At 41.0% G+C, this 22094-nt stretch overlaps 1 protein-coding gene across 2 annotated transcripts in view; it reads left to right on the forward strand.

The window, feature by feature from the left end:
- The first annotated feature begins 10925 nt into the window (after positions 1–10925).
- Positions 10926–22094, forward strand: part of Usp25 (ubiquitin specific peptidase 25) — a 120005-nt gene continuing 108836 nt past the window's right edge. Inside the window, exon 1 of one of the 2 annotated variants that reach the window (XM_060370666.1) lies at positions 10926–11330. In XM_060370666.1, the coding sequence (XP_060226649.1) occupies positions 11286–11330 (45 nt within the window). In that variant the 5' untranslated portion in view covers positions 10926–11285. The remainder of the gene's footprint in view (positions 11331–22094) is intronic. The other variant, XM_060370668.1, reaches the window with a different exon arrangement.

Consider the following 22094-nt stretch of genomic DNA (forward strand, 5'->3'; position numbering starts at 1 on the left):
CCAAAGACAATTTTATTAGAGTTTTTTTTAAAAAAGAAAACTTCAAAGCAGGTACTCTGTACAAGTCGGCAGGCTGAAGGCAAAAGATGACGAGGAGGAGAAAAAAAAGCCCTAGCGTTTGGTATAAGATGGCATGGAGGCCAGCCCCATGGTAGACAAGCAGCCACATAATGAGTAGAGAAGCTTTAGAGAAAGAGAAGGGAAGCCTGAGGGACCAGACAAAGCATCCTTGGGCCAGTGTTAGAAACAAAAAGACAGAAAAGAAAATCGAAACTTGTGCCAGGCAGGTAGACTTTACGGAATCTTATGGTAGTTTATAAGGACTAGGGGATTAGAATGCTGGGAAGGAAAAATACATTACCTCAGTAAAGAAAAAAAAAATATTTCTTCAACTTTTTTAGTGTGGCTTAAGGTGAACCCACCTTGCTGAGGGATTCTACTTCCCTCAATGGTCAAATGGTCAAATCATTGACTTGCCCAACTGGAATGCTAGGTCTCTCAGCCATAAGAAAATGATTTTCCTTTAATGGGACTTCAATGCTAATTGAACACCATGGCTGAGATGTCTGTGATTTCAATGACCTATAGTTAATTATAATTTGATTATATTAAGTGAAGAGCTCTGAGTAGTGTAATAATATACATCATTATATAATGCTGCCTTGCAAGAAGGCTACTCATTCCTTGGTCTAATGTTTCCATACTGTATACGCTATCTCCCTGGGTTTACTGAGTAGCTACCTTACTTGTCAATATCCATCATTCTGCTATCACAGTACTTGTGTTCAAGAACTCTTGATTTTAGTGCACAAGGGTCACATAGTGCAAAAGTAATGATGGTGACAAGTCAGTCATGAGAAAGAGTGGCTAAATAGTGTTTCTTTACCTGGGAAAAGGTGAAAGTACAATGAGATATTTTGAGAAAGTGATCTATATAATTATACTTTATTAATAGCATTTTAATTTTATTTTATTAATGGATATTGTCAGGCATTTGTTGTATCTTACTTAAATCTTAAACTGTTTCATAAATATTTATAGAAATATTACATGCCCATTTGGTATGATCCAAAGTGTTGGAATCAGTGAATATCTTGAATTGTATCCTGCACAGACAGGGAGAGTATTGTAACATGATAGCCCATGCTAAAAGCTATGGCAGATTTGAGCAGAACTTCCACAGTCAACTTATGTTAAAAAAATTCTGTTTATTTTTATATAAAAAACAATAGACTGAATTAATAAGCAGAGAAATTAGTAGACTCTAATAGTCATAGCTTCTTTTACAGGATGAGATGAGGCATACATACTAAATAGTTTCTGATGGCTAGGAAGTAGCAATGAATATTTTCTTATAATTTGCATTATTTTGTTTATAAATTAATTTTAATTATGTTTAATGACCACTGATGCAGTATAAATGTCATTATTCTAAATGCAAAGCTGAATAGCATTTTTTGGCTAATATTTAATGCTTTTCTTTCTGCATGCTTGTAGTATATTTTCTGATTTCTATAACCTTAATATGTCTTCATTTTGTGGTATTTATATACATGTTTTATGCCTTTTTCTTTTATCCAAGGTACAAAGGTTCACCAAGGGTTTGAAGAAATAGCTGCCCAAGAATTTCTAGGCAAGGTCATTTGTACATGATCTGACTTATTAAACTATTACTGGAATTTCAATAGCACAATCCCTTCCTCGACTGCCAAGGTTTTCAACCGACCTCACTTAACCCTGCTCCTGGAACTGGAGTAGTCAATACCAGCTGGCTAGTTCCTCTTCCTACCCACTACAGGCTTTATCTACTGAAAGGAGGCGCAAGAAATGTCCTCCTGACACCCCTCTGGGCTTCAAATGAAACTGACAAAAGAGGTCAACAAGAGGAAGACAATATTTCATTAGGTATGTGGGAAAGATAGTCTCAACAATCAGGAGAACACAACCATCTTGTGTGTCTGGCTTAGGCTGATCCAGAAGGTAGCTACTCAGTCAGCATTTGGAGCTAGGAAAGGATAAGGACATGGTTCTTTGAGGCTGGGTGTGGCAACAGAAGTCATGACAAAATCAGGGACAGAAATGCAAGGTGAGTGAAGAGTGTCTTAAGCTAAGCATGGGGCTTATAACTTCAACACTTACACATAGAATGTCAACAGTTGAAAAGATGAGGCAGGAGGATTTCTGTGACTCCCAGGCAGGACTACATTGTGGATTCAAGGCCAGTCTGGGCTATAGTAACACCCTGCTTTAAAGCCAATCTCCACCAGTGCCACCAGTAACAATTTAAAAAATGGATGTCTCATTGTTCATGTGAACTTTTTGTCCTGGGTTGAATATAAAGTGTCCACCACAGGAACAATTGTTTGAGTGATTGATCCCCATTAGGTTGTACTGTTTTGATAGTATGTGGAGCCTTTAGAAGTGAGGGCTTGGTGAAAAAAGCAGGTAGCTGACCGTAAGCTTGAGGGATATAACCTCACTGGTTCCAGCAACCTGGTGTCCCTACTGCTTGTGTGAATTCTGCCATGGCTTCCCTGTCATGGTAGACTATTGCCTCTGGATTTGTGAGACAAAATAAACCATTTGTCTCCCAAATTGCTTTGAGGGGTATTTTGTTAGTAGAAGAAGGACAGTAATAAAGAAACGCTTGGAGCAGCCCTCTTTCTGACAGCTCCTTGACTACCATAGATTCCCCATATGAGCATACATTGTTTCTACAAAGGGAAAGCTTTTCAGAAAGACTCTTATGTCTGCAGTTTCTCAAAATAACCAGTGCAAAACATGCCAGCAATGTATTTTGAGGAGCATTTTCTAGTCTCTTACATCCAGATTTGGAATTGGTTTATCTCATGCCTAAAAATTTATCAACTTCTATATACAAAGAAATTCTTAGTGATAACATATAAAGGGTCAAAGAGCAAGAAGCTTTCTCATGATTGTGAAAAAACGTACAGGAAAATTAAAAGCGAATGTTGAAAGACCTTTTGAAATGAGCATTGGAAGGGCTTGAGGATAGAACCTATGCCCCACTCTAGCTTCTGTCCATGAACATGAATTTTTGTGCAAACAGTAGTTTGCTAGGCATTATGCAGACATAATTGCACTGTGTTCAAGACATAAGACTCATATCAAGATATTTTACTATTGTTTGTATATTTTTGCTAAGTAGACATTTTTATTTCTGTATCATTTATTGGTCACATAGCATTGTCATTTACAAAAACAAAAATTTAATTTTCTTTATTTTATGTTAATTTTAATTTTTATATTAATTATAGTTTATTTACTTTATATCCCAGATGAAGCTTCTGCCCTCATCTCCTCCCAATCCCACCCTTCCTCATCTCCTCCCATGCCCCTCCCTCAGCCCACTGAGGAGAGAGTTCCTCCTCCTCTTCCATCTGAACCTAGCCTATCAAGTCTCATCAGGGCTAGCTGCAATGTCTTCCTCTGTGGCCTGGTAAGGCTGCTCCCCTCTCAGGGGAAGGTGATCAAAGAACCAGTCACTGAGTTCATGCCAGAAACAGTCCCTGCTCCCCTTACTAGGGAACCCACTGTTCCCCTTACTAGATGCCATGGGCAACATCTGTGCAGGGGTTCTAAGTTATCTCCATGCATGGCCCTTGGTTGGATTATCAGCTTCAGAAAAGACCCCTGGGCCCAGATTACTTGGTTCTGTTGTTCTTCTCGAGGAGCTCCTGTCCCCTCCAGGTCTTTCTATCTCCCCATTCTTTCATAAGATTCCTTACACTGTGCTCAAAGTTTGGCTATGAGCTTAAGTGTCTGCTTTGATACACTGCTGGGTAGAGTCTTTCAGAGACCCTCTGTGTTAGGCTCCTATCTTGTTTCCTGTTTTCTCCAGCTTTCTATGCCCATCCTGTTTGCCTTTCTGAGTGAGGATTGATCATCTTACCTAGGGTCCTCCTCTTTGCTTAGCTTCTTTAGGAGTACAGATTTTAGTATTTTTATCCTATACTATATATCCATATATACTATATATCTACATATAAGTGAGTATATAACAGTGTGTCTTTCTGCTTCAGTAAATGATTTTCCATGATAGATCTTCCTTGCCATATAATGAATCAAGACCGTTAGCTTAATATAATTTCCTATTCTCCCTGATTTTGCTACAACAGTGAGTTCTGAATCTATGCTCCCTGAATCATATTTTTTAACTACAGATAAAATTTATATACTTTTAGTTTCTGAGTTTGGGTTAATTGACTGATGTACTTTTTGTGTACTTACTCTGTGTCTGTATAAATTGGGTTTCAGTGACTGCAACAAAATACTTAATACTTTCAACTTTAAAAGAGCAAAGTTTAGTTAGCCATGGTTATGTGTGTCTATAATCCCAGTACTTGAGATACATAGGAGGATCATGAATTAAAGATCAGCCTGAGGTACACAGAAAGGGCCAATAACAAGGTAAGATTTACTTTGGCTCATGATTTGGAAGTGTTCATTCATGATCAAGAGGCCTCATTGCTTTTGGGTATGTGTTGAGGCCAGCACATCTTGCTGGTGAATGTGTGGCAAAGAAAAGTGATCATCTCACAGCAACTAGAAAGCCAAAGGAAGGGCGAAGGATGAGGACACATTAGACCCTTTGATGGCATGTTCCCCAAACCTCTGGTTTTTGTCACAGTGAAGGAATGGTGAATAGTAAGCATACTTACTGTCATCGTTCATCCATCCTTAAAATAAAAATAGCCACAGTTCTTTGGGTTAGGTTATTCTGTCTAAACTTCTAGTACTGTTTTGAAGCATGACTCTTACTGAACACACATTATTTTTGAAATGAAAATAACAAAGTAAAGGTGGTTATTTTGCTGGCTAAGTGACTGACCCCATGTGAGATGGCCAGAAAACTATAAGGCATTCTACAGCATGGATCAAGAATGTTCTTCAAGGCTACTGATTTGGAGCCTTAGTCTTTACATTCTTGGGAGGTAGTGAAACCCTTTAACAGGAGGGCTTAATGGCAGATCTTGGGTCATGTTTAAGCATGAATATCTGAATTGGGATCCTCAGCACCCATCTGTAACCAGGCATGGTGACATCTGCTTGTAATCCCAGTATTAGGGAGCAAGCCTGAGATAGGGGGACCCCTGGGGCTTGTTGGGCAACTATTCTAGCCAAGTCCATGAACTGTAGGTTCAGTGATAGACTCTTTCTTAAAAAAAATGTGGAGAGCAATAGAGAAAGACATCTCTATGTTCTGCCATAGATACGTGAAGACATGTACGTGCATACATATGAGCAAATCACTACACACACACACACACACACACACACACACACACACACACACACGTATGCATTGCCAACCTTATTTTAGAATGATAAAGAGTAGAGATCACGTTTGTATGTCTCAAGAACCGAACTTCTCAGTAAAACTCAACATACACAAGTGAGTCTGATAAGAGCTAAGACCATTAAAAAATACAATCTAAAAGTGAATATATAAATTAAAATTAAAATTAAAAAATACAGTCTAAGAGATTGCCACACAGTGAAGCTGGAGGTGAAAGAATAGCTTAACCTTTTCACTCCTCCCGCCCTTCAGTGTACCACGTATCCTTTCACTAACCAAATACATTCTGAAGTCACATGATTTGATTTCATGTACATGCAGGGGTATACTCTCCACAAGTTAGAGAAGAACAAAGGCCAGGAAATCTAAAGTGTCGGGATGGTGTAGAAGATTTGTAGAACTTGGCCAAGATCACAGAGCTAAAGTTTTCATGTCTGTATACAAGATTTTTCTCTTTCTATGTATATATGTATGTATATATATGAAATGTGTAGACACACATAAAATGTACTATGAAAATGGAGCAGAAGTCTTGTGTAGTGGAATTACTTTCTTATGTAGTTTCATTTGATCGTATATATGATAAGATAGTTTGGAAGAAAGGTCATGAGAAAGAGTCTGAGGCCTGTGAGCCCGTGAGAAAGAGAACAACTTGGGGCTTGTTCAGGGTGAGGTAAAACAAATGATTGATACCATCAAAATCATCTTTTATGCTATCAATCAGTAAGCCGCAGCCTTTTCTCCATATGGTCTTTGCTTTCAGAGATCACTTTCAGAGATCAGCCGTAATTTATATTGTTATATGCATTGGTAGAAATGCTGTATTTACTTGTGTGCAGGTGTGTAGGTGTGGAAGGATGGAGTCAGAAAACAATTCATTAGGTTCTTGGTTCTCTCCTACCGTGTGGGGGAGAACAAAATTAAGCCAATAGGCTTCTGGACAGGTGTTGTGGCAATTCTGGATTTTTTTTTTTTTTTAGAAAACCAGGAACATTATGATAATATGTTTTCATTTTATCCCTAGGTGTGGAGATATGGGACTGCTTTGGACTGTCTGTAGCAGCTGACTATAATTTTTTTTTTTCTTTTTTGCCTCATGCTGTAGCAGAGGCATGGTTTTGCCTGGTACAGATAGTTTCTGCGATTGTGTGACATTTGGAATTCTGGGAACTTTTCAGACGGGATGGATATAAATGCTGGATTCCAGACAGGGAGTCAGTGGCTGTTGGCCATTTAGGGAGGTTGGTTGAGATTTGCTAGTAGCTGTGGTCAAAGAAGAAACAAAAGGAATTAGATTCAGGGATCTTTCTCTCTCTCTCCCTCTATTTTTCTTTCTCTCCTATCTAGTGGTGTGGGTGGAACCAGGGGACAAAGAGGTAGGAGAAAAGAAGACCCCAACACGTAGCAATACTGGACACAGGCAGGTTTGAAAAGCCCCTGAGCCACATGACCAGTCCCAGTTATATCTGTTTTCAGTTTAGAGAACATTTTCTCCAGTAAAACTATTATAGTGCAAATGTCAATACTGGCAGAAAATGTGTCGAGTTACTACTCTTTTATGGGGCAAAGCAACTCTTACCAATCTAAAAGGTTATGTGTTAGGCAGACAAGAGTTACAAGGGATAAGGAAAGTATATTGAACAAGGCTGTGCCAGACTGCGGTGAATTCCCAGAAGATTCATACATTGAAGCACTAGATTTTTATACTCCAGGATCTAAATTCTGTAAAGAAGTTCAAGTGTGTGACTGCTCTCCCGGGACCACTCAATACAACCTATTTCCTTAGGAAAAGATGGAGATATGGTAGGCTTACATGTACAGAAGGACAAGGAATGTGGCCCACTGGAAGCTAAGGAGAGAAATAGCAAGACACACATATACCCAGTCTGATCTCTGATCTTAGACTTCCAGCTCTCTGGACAGTTAAAGACATCCAACCCTGTTGTTTAAAACCCCAGTCTGTGGTCATTTGTTATACAGAATCTAGTATAGCAACCCAATACAAAGGGAGGTGCTATTTATTGATAGCTTGAGATATTAACAGTGACATGATTTGTCATATAGACCAATATGGCTAGGACCACAGAGCTATCCATACATAAGCTTCCTAGCAGCTCGTTTGATTTAACAAGCATCTGTGCTTGTGTTAGCCGGAAGCTTCTCTTACAATTCTTCACCCATGAGTATTCTACCTCCTACCAATGTGATTGTGACATCATAGAACCTCTTTTTCTTTTTTCATTTTTCTTTGCATGGTTGAATGGTTGATTATTGTTTTACTAGATGATCAGTGCATCTAAAGAAAAAAAAATTATGGTACTCTTAAGGCAGATTTTGAGACTTTTTCTTTCTGAGACAGAGTTTCTCTGTGTAACCCTGGTTCTTCTGGACTCACTCTGTAGACCATGCTGGCCTTGAACTCACAGAGATTTGCCTGTCTCTACCTCTCTGGTGCTGGGGTTACAGGCGTGCTCCAACATGCCCGGCTGAGACTTTCATTCTTAAAACTTCAAATTTACGTTAAGAACTGAGCTCTCCTTTCTTACAAATGTACTACAAATATCATAGTAGGGTCTCAGCGTACAGAAATAGATCTCAAACCTTGTCTAAATGAAGATAAATGTATAGTTAAGATAAACAGCCGGGCCTGGTGGTGCATGCCTGCAATCCTAGCATGCAGCAAGGCAGAGACAGGCCAGTCTCTGTGAGTCTGAAGCCAGCCTGGTGTACAACGTGAGTCCAGGACAGCCAAGGCTACATATAGAAACCCTGCCTTGAAAAACCAAAACCAAACCAAACCAAAACAATGAAAAAAAGATAATGCAATTTCTCCTATCTTATACATACAAAATATAATGGTGATTGTTGTTAGAAATATGACCTTTTCTCAATTGAAAAAATAGATTTGGGGTTTGTCCTTAGTTTAATTTGTGCTAGCCTAGTAGAGCACCTGAGAAAGGTGAATTAATTAGATTCCAAATAGAAATTTATTGGCTTATAGTCCCAGAGCCTAAGTAGACTAGAGGGTTAGAATGTCTAGAACGGAGGGCTCAGCCTGTATTTAGCAAGAACCTTGTTCATGCATCGTCCATGGAGAAATTGTGTGCGTGCGTGCGTGCGTGTGTGTGTGTGGTTGTGTGTGTGAGCACACACACGCACATGGGCAGTGTGACAAAAAGATCTTGTTATTTTATAATCATCACTCGTAATAATTCACTTTCCAAGTAACATTATTGAGAGAACGTCTATGTCTTCTCCACCTTTCCTTAGACTTTCCTTCCAATACTGCTGTCCTGGACATGTTGTCTGTAAGCCTTTGCTGAGGAATTTTCAAACTATAGTGTGATTAAAGACTATATCTTTATTTCACATGACGTCTTCCATATATTTTCACCCAAATATCAATACTGCCGAGTAATGCAGTAGTGTAGGAGTTCTTATGTAATAATTCCGTGAATCCACAGTTCCAGCTACTGTGCCTAGTAAAGCAGATGTGTGAAAAGCAAAACTGACAGGTACATGGGTTTTGAAAATGAGTCAGTTTTCAAAATGGGTTTTTATACTAATTTATCTTAATTAACAAATTTCTGTTCTCCGTTTATTCCAATTGCAAGCTTTCTAAAAGGAAACACATATAAGCTAACCTAAAACAGGTTATCTCAAAGTTGTATGCTTAGACAATTGACAGTGTGTTATAAAACATCGAATGAGAGAGGAAGAAAACTTCAGGAATGAGCTAGAAAATGAATGTGCAATGTGCTAAGTGGGCATCAAACTCTTGTTTATCTATTAGCCACTGGGGATTTTAAAAACTAAGACTGAGGAACGGGACTTTGAAGGTCATTGTACTGCCAAATTACTGAAATTAATGTTTAATATTGGAAAAATATTTTTTGTTTTTGTTTTTTGAGACGAGGTTTCTCTGTGTAGCCTGGCTATTCTGGACTCACTGTGTAGACCAGGCTGGTCTCCAAGTCACAGCGATCAGCCTGCCTCTGCCTCCCCGAGTGCTGATTACAGGTGTGCACCACCACGCCCAGTTATGGGCAAATGTTTAGAAGATGTAACAGTTCTTTAACATTTGGAGTAGAGCAGTCCTGAAGATAAAACATATAGCCCTGCCTGTGTTTACATGCTGGCTACTACTGACACGCACGTATTCCAGATCTCGGGTAACGTCTGTAATTTCAAATGTAAAAACCCGACTTTCTGAAAGTCTCTGTTCCATGGAGAATCCATACAGCTGCTCTGTGAGTGAGTTACAGTACTGTGGTCGCCAACTGCGGCAGCTTAGCTCTGAGATCTGTTCTCAGAGAGATCCACACTCTCAGGGTCTCAGCCTTCTCATCAAAAAGGAGCGGCTTGGAATTATCCCGAAAATTCTTCGCTTCGAATGGTTTTACAGCCTTTCTATTCTAGCAAGGATATAGGACCATTAATGAAGTAAAATTTTATAATTTGTCCAACTATTCAAGGAGTCAAGGGGAAAATCACAGACAGTGGTTGAAAACATCTAAAAGGCAGATTAAACACGGTTATAAAGTACAAAAATTCTTACAAGGCGTTTGCGAGTGACTATGATTCTATAAAGCCTGGGATTTTGTGGATTCGTTACCAAGCTTGCTTTCCTTGCCCTGGATTAAATTGTGCCCTGATCTGTACTTGAACCACGCACTCATAAATCTACCTTTCCTGCGCTGCACCCTCACCCTTTCTTTCCCCAGCATCGCTGATGCTACTGAGGACATTTTATTGCCCGATTTCTTTCTCACTTCTTTCTTCCTTCTTTCCTCTTTCTTCCTTTTTGGTGAACCAACTAGTTTTATTGGAGTTTGCCAAGCTTTTCTTACAGTTCCGTTTACAGTAGACACACATGGTAGTTAATCGTTTGTTTAATTTGGCAACAGGGATATTAGAGTTATGAATCATCTAGGCAGTGATTCTTTCATAATGTTGTTTGCCTTATGTCTATTCATTTATATTCTTTTCAGTAAACAAACCTTAGATCCCCATAGTCTAGACAGGACTGGTTCACATTCCTGTGCTTGAAATAGACACAAAATGTCACTACTGATGTATGTAACAGTTAGTAAGGAGAAAAGCACCATCCAAAAGGACTGCTAACAGCGTTCTTATTTGACTTTTCTTTTTCTCCCAGCAGGTTCGTTGCTTGTGAAATTCCTAGAAAGGTGTAGGTGACATAGGAAGTAGCTGGAGTTCTGGGCCCTGCCGGGTTTTGGGACATTGCAGGTAGGGAAGGACACTTTCTGTTTTGGAGACGTTGGGCAAGAGGGCTATTCGGTATGCCAGCGTAGGGCTCTAGCTTCCGACTGGGGGTCAAGATGGGAGAGTTTGGCAGGAGCCTGAAGGCGGGCGCTCAGTAACCTGCAGACGGGGTGGTTCTGGCGGCCCAGTCCGCGCCGTGGGCGGGGCTTAGGCGGTGGGCGTGGCGGCCCGGGGGCGGGGCAGCGAGCCGAGCCCCTCCGGCACCCTCCCGGGTCACAATGTAGGGTTAGGACGGGTGGGGCGGGGCGGCGCGGGGGCGGGGCCGGCGGGCGGGGCGGGGGCGGTGACGGCGGCGGGGGCGGGGCGGGAGGCGGAGTCGCGGCGGCCGGAGGACAGCGCCATTCCGGCTGGCCGCTCCCTCCGTCCGTCCGCCCGCCGGCCCGCAGCCGTCCCCGGGAGCCGTCAGGCGAAGCCGAGTGCGAACGCGTGACGCGGCCCGGCCAGCTCGCGCCCTCCCTCGCCTGCGCCCATGGGCCGGGCCGCGGCGGACCGGCGGCGCTGAGGAGGGGGCCGCGGTGGCGCTCTCCCGCAGCGGCTCGCAGCCTGCCCGCGGGGCCCGCGAGCGCCCGGCGCCATCGGCTCCGCGCCCGGCCGGAGGCAGCGCCGTCCTCCTCCGGGGCTGCTCGCGCCGCCGCCCCGAGCCCGGCGGAGCGCGGCTGGCGGGGCCGCTGCGGGGGCCATGACCGTGGAGCAGAATGTGCTGCAGCAGAGCGCGGCGCAGAAGGTGAGGCGCCGCTCCTCGACGGGCCGCGCGGCCTCCCGCCCGGCCCGGCCACCCCGGGCGTCGCGATCGGAGCCGCGGGGCCGCGCGCGGAGCCGGCTGTGGAGCGAGGGCTCCGCGTCCACTCCCTTCTGCGGATTGCTCTCCCCTAACCGACGGCCGCGTCCCCGGAGTGACCCCCGCATTCCTCCAGAGCTCGGCCGGGCTCCGGAGCGAAACTTTCTTCCCCTTCGCTTCCCTTTCCAGTTCCCTGGCTTCCCTAGGAATGTCACTTGTCACCCCGTTTGGACAGTTTCTCTTTCCGAGGTGCTGTTATTTCAGGCCTGTTGTTTCGCCAAAAAAACCCTCCCCGAACGAGTTACCTGTCTTCCAGGGCAGGTACATGTACCCGGGGTGGACTCCGTGTAGGCAGAGGGATCGGTTGGCTGTGTTTTCCCTTTTTCTCCTAAATACAGAAACTGTCCCTCACGTAAGGGTACCCCTACTGCTGTATTCAAATCTTTTGTCCCCTAAGTTTGACCTTGCCTTCTCGCTCGTTTACCCTTTACTCTTGAATCAATCACACACTCATTTAGGGGAATCATCGCATCTTGCTTTTAGAGTAGCATCTTGCTATTCTAGATTTCACTGTAAGAGTTCTTTTTTTTTTTTTAATGCTCCATCCTAGCTTGTTTCAAGCCCTGAAGAGTAGTTGGTCATGACTTCTACTGTCAGTTCCTTTCCCTCCCCGCCTTCACTGGTGTGAAAAGCATTTTGAGCACAAGGAAACGTTGGCTTAGTCCTATTCTAATTGTAGAAGCAATTAGGTTTACAGCCGAAGCAAGTGCCTTCTTTGGCTCCTCCGAGTAATGGATGCCACGCCCTGCTGTAGTTTGACACACAGAACTTGCAGTTTACCTGTGCTTTTATTTAAAGTAAGGCCTGTTGTACTAAAATAAACCTGCACACATACATGCAAACAGCTGGCTATTTATTTGTTTGTTTTTCTCCGAGAATAGTTTTAGGATTTGATGTTATGAGATAACTAAAGATGTCAGAGAATTTTGGAAAGCAATGATAGTGCATTATTTTAGGTACTTTTCTTAGAGTTGTTTTTGACGTCCGTTTTAGTTGTTATGTGTTGATTGTGAAGATTACTGCAGACTCTAATGTATTTGTGGAAAAAGAGTTCAAGGCTAATAGTGGAGAAAACAGCTTCTCTCCTAATTCTGTGTGCTGTATCTTGAACACTATACCCTTTAGGTTTTGATGGTGACTATGTACTGGAGTTTTGACAGGAAGGTCATGCGATCTTAGCAATCGACTTAGCGCTTTGTGTATACTTGCTTTTAATTTTAAAACTTCTTTGTTTCAAAGTGGGAAATGTTGCTATGTTTTTGCTTCAATCTTAAACTTGAAAATCGCCAGGAATCTATTTAGTTTGTGGTTTTTGTAGTTGTTCGTTTTGGCTAAACTGCTTCTTTGCATAGAGATAACTATTGTGATGGCTCAGAATTCTGTATAAAACTGTAGAATCAAGAATCAAATTACTGAAAATGATCTCGGTTATCCAGTCTAATATTGTTGTTTAATGAGCTTCCTCTCCCAAAAAAAGAATATTCACTAATTCAGAATATTCATGTTATGATGCTTTTCTTAACATGTGTTAAGTATGTTTGATCATTTCATTGCTAATAGGGTTTTTTTTTAAGAGCAGCATAATATGTTTTTATACATCTACCATGTTTACTATTAATGGTGTTGGGGATTGAACTCAGCGCCATGCATGGTAGGCAAGAGTTCTACCCAGTGAACTACAGTTGTAGTTTCCGAAATATGTTTCTTTCCATTGTTACTCTGTTACGAGCATTAGAACCTGTTCAGACAATATGGTTATAAATGCTTGAAACAATCAAATTCAAAGTTGAAGTTTTAAAATTGTGCTAGAAACTAGCAAGTGTGTTTCCCCCTAAGGAGTAGGAAGTGAACTCCATATTTAAGAAGAAACAAAAGTGAAACTGATTTCATTTAGAAACATCATAGACTGTCAGGAAAAGGGGGGGTATCTGGAGTGCACTGCTGTGTAGACAGAACGGGGTACAGGTCTGCTGACAAGTTTTAAGTGACTGTCTATTATTGTACCTGTTGGAATGAGTTTCTGTGTTTTCAACCCCCACCCACCCCTTAATGTAAAGAGCTGTAAGACTGGGATTTTTTTTTAAAGCAACAGTACACAAAACTTCAGGTGTTTTGTTTACCAACTAAGTAAGTTGTGACAATGTAATATGAAGAGAAAGGGGTCTGTGTTCTTCCCTTCTTTAGTCTCTGCTTAATTGCTGAAGTTTGCTCTAGCCAGGGAGTTAAGAAATTGGAACACTGCAGAGAGAGCAGATTTTCTTATGTTGAGATGCTACAGGTGAGGGTTTGGCAGAACAGGGAGTACAGCTAAACCTGCCATTATTTTGTTCTTGGACCTGTCTCTTCATCCTGTATGCTTGACATTTACCTAGGTGGAGGATCTTTTGTATCTTAGGAGAAATGGGATAAATAAATTCAGTTTCCAAATGCAGGTTCTTTAGGGAAGGATTGGGAACTTCCTCCCAGGAACCAAGGTGAGCAAGAAACACTTTACTTGCAAGTGTCCTGGTGAGTGAGTTACCTGTACTGTTGCACAATAGGGATTGGAATTGTTCTTGCCACATAGTAGGACTCAGTAAATATTTGACAAATGAATGTGTAAGTGAATAGTTCTTAGAAGGAAAGCAAGGATGGTGAATACTAAGAATCCTAGTTAAAAATTGACTTTCAGTTGAGAAACACTGAAAGTCTGAAAAAGGATCCAAGGTAGGAACTATGTAGAATAAAAAAGACAGGGTGTGGGTTAGATCTAAAGCACCCTTTTTGGGAAACTCATTAAATGTCTCCATGTCTTCTTGAAAAGCTTTAATCTGTGTGTAGACATGAGAAACTTCTTCAGATCTTAGTGTTTAGTGGTGCTAAGCAACCAATTATTATTTTTTAAATATAGTGTTGAGGATACGTAGAGGCACAGATATCGTCTTCAACTGAAACGATAAACAGACTATTCAAAAAGTGCTATCAGTTTGTTCACTCTGTTCATAAATTAAAAAAAAAAAACAGTTGTCAGAAAAAAGCTTATTTATTTTGCCATAAGATAAATGCTAATTATCTAGGTATGCCCATCACTGAAAAAGCTGGGCTAGAAAGATTCTCTCTCTCTTTTTCTCTTCCTCTCTCTCTGAGTGCTGGGATTACAGGCTTGCACCACTGCACCCAGCTGGAAGAATCTCTCTCTCTCTAGAGAGAGAGAGAGAGAAGGGGTGGAAGGAAGAAAAGGAAAAAAGATGTTTATAAATATCTATAATGGTTAAGAATCATATTTTCTAAACACAGCACACCACAATTCAAAACTAGAAAAGCAGCTCACCAGAATTACCATCTTGGGGACTGGAAAGCTAGATCAGTCTGTAAAATGCTTCCTATCCAAATGTGAGATTCTGTGTTGGATCTCCAGCACCCATGTAGAAGCCTAACACAGCACTGGGGAGAGAGACAAGATGGATCCCTGTAACTCACTGGCTCATCCTGCTAGAAGAGTCTCCAAGTCTAGGGTAGAAAGCAATTAAGGAACCCATCCAGCATCGGCCACTGGCTTACTGATACAGGGACGTGTATGTACATATGTGTGTTTGCATGCCGGCACATGTTTGTCCTGGCAAGTATTATAAGGTCAGAGGACAACTTTGAAGTCAGCTCTCTCCTTTCACCTTTGCAAGGGGTTCTGGCAATCCGATTCAGGGCCCCTGGCTTGCTCTTACTTGTTTAGCCATCCACCTGGCCCACCGCTTCTTTGATCATAGTTCAGACAGTCGTTCTGTCTCTGGGCAAAAGTGATAAGCATTCAGCAGAAACTGGATTTTGAGTTCTTCCCCAGGCTAGGAATTTGCTGTCGGGATATGGCTGTCTTGCAATGTGGGGCAGCAGCAGTGAACCATAGCTCACTGTCTGTCACTCAAAAGGAAATGAGTGACTTTACGGAGTGCCTTTTGGATACAGATATTAAGTTATGTGAGACATTCAGACTGTATAGTAAATAAGCGTTAGACAGGGTGAAGGGCAGAGTTAAGTGTTTTGAGTATGCTAAGCTATGATTTGGGGCTGGTCAGTTTTGGCTAGTCTTGGTTTTCACATAGAACCATAGATTTTTTTTTTCTTTCTTGTGAGAGTCTATCCTCTTTTTGCCTTCAAATTGTTTTTGAGCTTCAAATGTCTTCCATATTTCAGGTTGTTTTTATATACATAAATTGACAGTGAAATAGATTTATTTGTCATCAAGTCGTTGAGTAGACATACATATTTGTATTTGTTTTGGGTAAATACATAGGAGTAGAATTATTAAAATATATACAGACTGTCATAAAATCTTTCAGCTGTCTATGAGAAGTCCAGTTGGTTTACAATTTCTTCAAGATTTGGTCTTGTTAGTCTTGTTTTAGCTATTTTTAGTGTTAGAGTGGGAGCTCATCTTAGTTTGTATTTCTGTAATGATTAACGGATTTTGAGGTCTTCTTTTGCTGATTACATTTTGGATGACTTTTAAATATTGCCTTGCCCATAGTACCCAGTTTTCCATTGACACAGAGCGGTGATAACAAAAGCTGACTTTTTCTTAATTGAAATGAAAAACGATGCTTTTAAAGTTAAGTACCACACATAGGTATGTTTGTAAATGAAGTCACATAACCATTTTATTTCCTAAAGGACCATCTGATAAAAAAGGTCCATTGCTGAAAGCTAGTTCATTTTCCTTTTCTGCCTCAAGTCAAACATTCAATTTATCTCTTTAGAAATTTATTGCACACACACTGTAGAAATCTTCATAGTGCATATTTTATTACCAGTGTATAAAATATTTTCATGGTGTATGTATTGCCACATGTGTGCAATCTCAGGACCAGTCTAGGCTGCATAGTCAAATCCTTGCTTAAACTATGCTATCAAAAACAAACAAACAAAGCATTTTTTTTTCAATGCAGTTTATTCAGGAACCTTGAACAATCCTCGGACCCCGGGGAAAGCCAGCCCACAGCTTAAATAGCCTCTGGATAGCCAACCCCAGCGTGCTACGTGGGCAATGCAGATAGGTCCACATACATGGAAGCAAGCCAGATCCTCAGCCTTAGCCAAATGTGGAGTTGTTTGTGACAGAGAGCACTCACCATCGGGAAGGTGGAAGGCAGAAACCAGCTCCATCTTTCAGGCACGGCATTACGCAGCTCTCTACAGTTCCCCCTTTTTGTTTTGGACGCATCAGGCAAGAGTAGAGGTCTGATCTCTGATATTAGAAATAAATTGGGACTTTGTACTGATGTTCATTTAGGTGTCATCCACCCAAAGAGCATCAGACCCGTCTGATACCTTTTTCTCAGAGGCGGGACCTGGGGCATCAACCCGCATGGAATCAGACACGCTCTTCTCTGGGTCCAAAGCGGCTGACCCTGAGTGCAGTGCTTAGCCTCGCATCCTGAGCATAACATTTTGGCTTTTTATGGTAGCCAACCATGCTTGGGGAGACTGTCCTGCTTCAATGGCTGTAAAGGCCTGCATTTTACGTAATTTATTTGGTGTAGAAGTTTGGAAAAAACTTGGAGGAAGAATGGTAGCTGTGGGTGAATTGTGGCGAGAGAGAGAGATATATTAGGCAAAGATGTTTGTTATTTTGTTATAGTTTCTGCTCCATCTGAGGACAAGGAAGAAGGCTGATTTGAACTGCAAAACCTTCACTGCAGTTGTCTTTATTTTTTTCAATGGGAAAGAGGAGATATATGAAGGGGTGAATGGCATTAGGCATCAGAGAGGAGCTGGCTTTAGAGAGAGCTAAGTTTCCACTGAAGCAGAAGGATGTGTATAGAAGGAAGCAAAGGAAGGACCAAGAAGAACTTAACGTTTTGTTAACACCAGTATGGGCAGCAACTGCACAATGGTTTATGTAAAATATAGCATATATTTTCATGACAGTGTACTTGCAGAATCAAATGCCTTCTTTCCTTAAGCTAGTGCTGTAAAATCCAGCTTGTGCGGAGCTCTGAGTAGTCCATATCCTCCTCCCAAGCCTCTGAGCTGGCTCTGGAGATCTCAGCAAGAAGTCCCTCAAGTCTTTCCCTGAAGCCCTTAAGAAAATGGAATAGTGCAGTACTGAGAAGTGGGATGAAAAGTAAGCTAGGTTCCTTAGGTGTACAGATTTTAGTATGTTTATCCTATTTTATAAGGGAGGGACTGAGGGAGGGGGCTACAGCTGGCGTACAAAGTAAATAAACTGTAATTAATATAAAAAAATAAAAATAATTTAAAAAAGTAAGCTAGGAACAGGATTGCCTTTGGAAGGGAGCAGCAGCTCAGCACAGTTTGCTTGGAGTCAGCAGACGCTCTGTACCAGGTAGACTCTGACTTCACATTCCAGTTTCCTGCCTAGTGGAGTTCAGCTTCAGGCTAGCAATAGCACCACAGAACTAGAAGAGCTGAGTCTGTGCCTTTGGTGGTGGCAGTACAAGGGGGACAGCACTGAACGTTGCTGGACAGCTGAGAACAGCACACCTGGTGGTCAGCTTTGACCAGTCTGTGTCGTGAGATGGGACAGGACTCTCTCGGGGATACCCACCAAGAAGTTCTCTTTGGTCACATGGTCCGGTGCTATGGTATCTGGGTCTAGGGCAGCAGGGACTTGGCTAGCTGGATCGTACCATTAGCTTATGTCGGGCTTCCTTTACACAGAGGGTTTGGGCAAAGCTCACGATCAATCTGCAGGTCTGGCGGGAGGATGCTGCTGTAGGTGGTGCGCTTTGTAGGTGTCTGCCTTGTAGTTCTTCCTTGATTGGGACCAGGGAGTAAGCTTAATATACAGAGATAGGGGGACTGATGGACTTTTCTGTCCCTCTTTATCTCTACTTCCTGGGCGCTTTCTATTTGCTTATTTATTTTAACAAGGATCTTAGTTTATTGTTAGTGTGTGTGTGTGTGTGTGTGTGTGTGTGTGTGTGTGTGAGAGAGAGAGAGAGAGAGAGAGAGAGAGAGAGAGAGAGCTCATGTCCATTCCTGTATTTGGATGAGCACATGCCATGCATGCATGAGGAGGCCAGAGGACATCTTGCAGGAGTTTCCCTCTTCTCGCCTGTGTTCTGAGGACCAAGTTTAGGTTATCATGTTTAGGGAGAAGCATCTGTACCTGCTGAACTATCTTGTTGGCTCTGTCTGTCAAATTGTTAACTGGGTTATTAACCTTCTTGACTTTGGTTTATAGGAATCATTTGTGTATTTTTCACATTTACTTGTATGTGACTGATCTTTTAATTTTCTTATTCATTTCTTTGAAATAAAAATATTTAAATGTTGATGTCCTATTTTGTTTCATTTCCCTTTCATTTATCCTTTTAATTACATTAACTTTCCCCCTCAGTTTTCTTCTCTCAAGTTTTATTTTAACTTTGATGCTTACCTATAACACATTTAAATTTGTTTTGTATATGTGCTTTGAGATATAAAAAGATTCATATATGTATTAAAATATAAAATTTGTATATTTAATGTATGCTACAAACAGAATTTCAAGATTCGCTTCATATGGATATCTAATTATTCTAGCCTCTTTTTCCTTTTTTATTTCTTTATTCATTCATTCATCTATCTATGTATCTATGTATCTATCTATCTGTCTGTATGTCTATTTATTTAATCACTTCTCCTCCCATTCTCACCCTCATGCATCCTTCCCTCCTCCCATTCCCCCTCTCTTTCTTCTCAGGGTCGGGGAGGACTTCAGAGGGTATAAACCTGCTCTGGAACCTCAAGTTTCAGCATCCTCCTGACTGGGACCTGATAAGGCAGCCCAGATAGGGGAAACTGATCCAAAGGTAGGCTAAGTGGTCAGAGACAGCCCCTACTCCCATTGTTAGAGGACTCACATGTTGATGAGGCTGCACGTCTGCTATATATGTGTAGGGTGTCTAGGCCCAGTCCATGCCTGCTCTTTGGTTGGTGGTTCAGTCTTTGTGAGCCCCCATGGGCCCAGGCTAATTGACTCTGTAGTTTTTCTGTGTTGTGCTTGACCCCTCTGGCTCCCTCCCTCTATCTTTCCTCCCACTCTTCCACAGACTACTCTGATTTCGATCTCTGCCTGCTGTTGGGCTTTTTTCGTCAGATGAAACCTCTCAGATGACAGTTATGCTAGGCTCCTGTCTACAAGCTCAGCAGAGGCCAGTCATTGGTTTACCATTCCCTCAATATCTGCATTTATTTTTTAAAGGTGATCATTGATATTTGAGTTAAGGTAATAATTTCTTTCTGAAAAATTGACCATATGTGAGTGGGTTTGTTTCTTCACTTTTGTCTATACTATTCTTACTCTATATTGTGTCACAAATAGTGTGTTTTAAGAAGATGCTTTGAAATAGGTTGGGGAAGTTCTTCAGCATTCTTTTTGTTTAAAGAATATTTTGGCTGTTCTCAGTGCTATGCATTTTCATGTAAAATTCTAATGTTCTTTGTAACAAAACCAAGGACCAAAGTAAGATAGGAGTTTTGAGTAGGGTTGTGTTGATTATACAGATCAATTCTGAGTACATAGACTCTTTTAATCCAGCAACAGCATACTACATTTTCCTGTTAATTTAGGTTTTAATTTCTTTCTTTCCTATCTCCTTTTTTTCTGATTCCAACAAGCTTCTTTTCTTTAACTTCTCTTCATTTAGATTATCTTACAGGCTTCTTCTACTTGACACATACACATGCATACATACATAAATACATACATACATGCATGCATACATATTCACATATTGGGTAGATGGAGCAATCTCTAGAGAGTAAGCTCCAACCCAACCTTACCCACATACATATACACATATACACGTCTTGTGGGTGGAAAAATATTCCACCAACCTTATACATGCACACATACACACATTAGTGAATGGAACAAACCCCGAAAAGTGAGTTCCTACAACCCTATTCTTTCCTCCTCAGTTTATATATCCCAGCAATAGATTTTAACTTCTTAATAGCAAGTTGTCTCAGTCTTGGCATATCATTTATTAGAGCTGACTTTTTTGATACTAGTCTAGATGGCATTTTTTTAAATTTAGGTTTGTATTTTAATTGTTTTGGCAGATGTATTATCATTGATTTTTGCATAACCTTTGTCCAATGACCTTGCTAAATGATCTCATTTGTTCTGACAGCTTTCTTCCTGTATCCCCTTTGTTTTATACTCTCTCTCTCTCATTCTCTGTCTCTCTCTTTTATTTTGAGACAGGATCTCTCTACAGAGTGCTGGTGGCCTGAAATCCTCAATGATCTGCCTGCCTATGCCTCCCAAGTACTAGGATTATAGACATGTGCCACCCTGGCCCAGCATTGGCCATTTCCATTAGCATCCTGCGCCTTTTTACTCTATTTATAATGAAAAATCAGGAATTAAAGTTTCTAGATGGTTGTTGTTTTACTCTATGAATTACTGAGGAAGAAAACAGAAAAAAGGTTTAGCTATTGGATAAGAATTCTGTGAGCCTATACAGTGTGTGTGTGTGTGTGTGTGTGTGTGTGTGTATGTGTGTGTGTGTGTGTTTAAAATATTCTTACAGGCTGTACAATACAGAAAATTTAGCTTTGGTAAAACATATCTGTTTCTGTTTTATACATTTCTAAAATTTAATCTTTCTGCTTCCTACTTTGTTGTTTCCTTTTTTGGGAGATTTCATGTTTTACAGCCCATGCCTGTCATTGCTACCAAGTTTGTATATTCCAGGTAAATTTAATGCTCCATCCTCTCATCAGTTCTGGATTTGGGTTGGTTGCCTGCCTTTCTGCATAAATACTCAGTCAGTATCATATCTGTAGTTTCATTTATTCTTTTTAATGGAGATTGAGAAATAAAACAGATAAGTTTCTAGTCTTGTGGTGCTAGGAGTCCAAACTGCACATGTGAGATGAGATGCCAAGGGCTACAGGAGGATTGAAGGAGAATAGACAACAAATAGGGGTTGAAGTGGAATGTGAAAGATACATGGAGAAACTTCAGTTATTAAAGAGAAGCTTTTGGTTTCAAAAGAGCAAGGACGAAGAAACATCAAATGATCTGATAGTCTCTGTTCACTACATGTAGCTCTATGAGAATTGTGGCAAAATAACAGGCATTTGGTCCTTTCCCTTGGCTTCTGGCACAGAGTCATGAAAACTCTTGAAATTGCCTTTTTTCTTAATGATGCTTGATGGAGAGTTTAGATAGCTTGAGGGTGGTAGCTGTTTGCCAGAAAGCTAACCTGTGCCATTAGAGGGCGGGACACGTCACTGCAGCCTCTAGGGAAGGGACAGGATATACAGGTTGTGTTCAGTCACTAGTGGCCAATGATTACATTACCTGTTCCTTAACAAAACTTGTCTCCTGCATTTTTAAATTAAGTTTTCAGTAGATACTGTAAGAGTGTACTTAACATATACAGTTAAATTTTATCATCTTAGATTTTTCCCTAGACATTTATTCTCAAATGTTAAGTTTTACCTTCCTAATTCTTTTGAGATTTATTTTCCCAGAAAACATAGTAAAACATTGTTAAAATAAAAAAATTCAAGAACATTTTCTAGTTAAGATCCAACTAGGACATAAAGAAAACAAAGATTAGAATAAGGAAGGTTTAATATAATTGTCCAAGAACAAATGGTTGACACTTAAGAGAAAGAATTATGAAAACTTGGTAAGGAGGAAACATGGAATTG

This window comes from Meriones unguiculatus, chromosome 17 (assembly GCF_030254825.1).
Source record: "Meriones unguiculatus strain TT.TT164.6M chromosome 17, Bangor_MerUng_6.1, whole genome shotgun sequence".
In the NCBI taxonomy this organism is placed as follows: Eukaryota; Metazoa; Chordata; class Mammalia; order Rodentia; family Muridae; genus Meriones; species Meriones unguiculatus.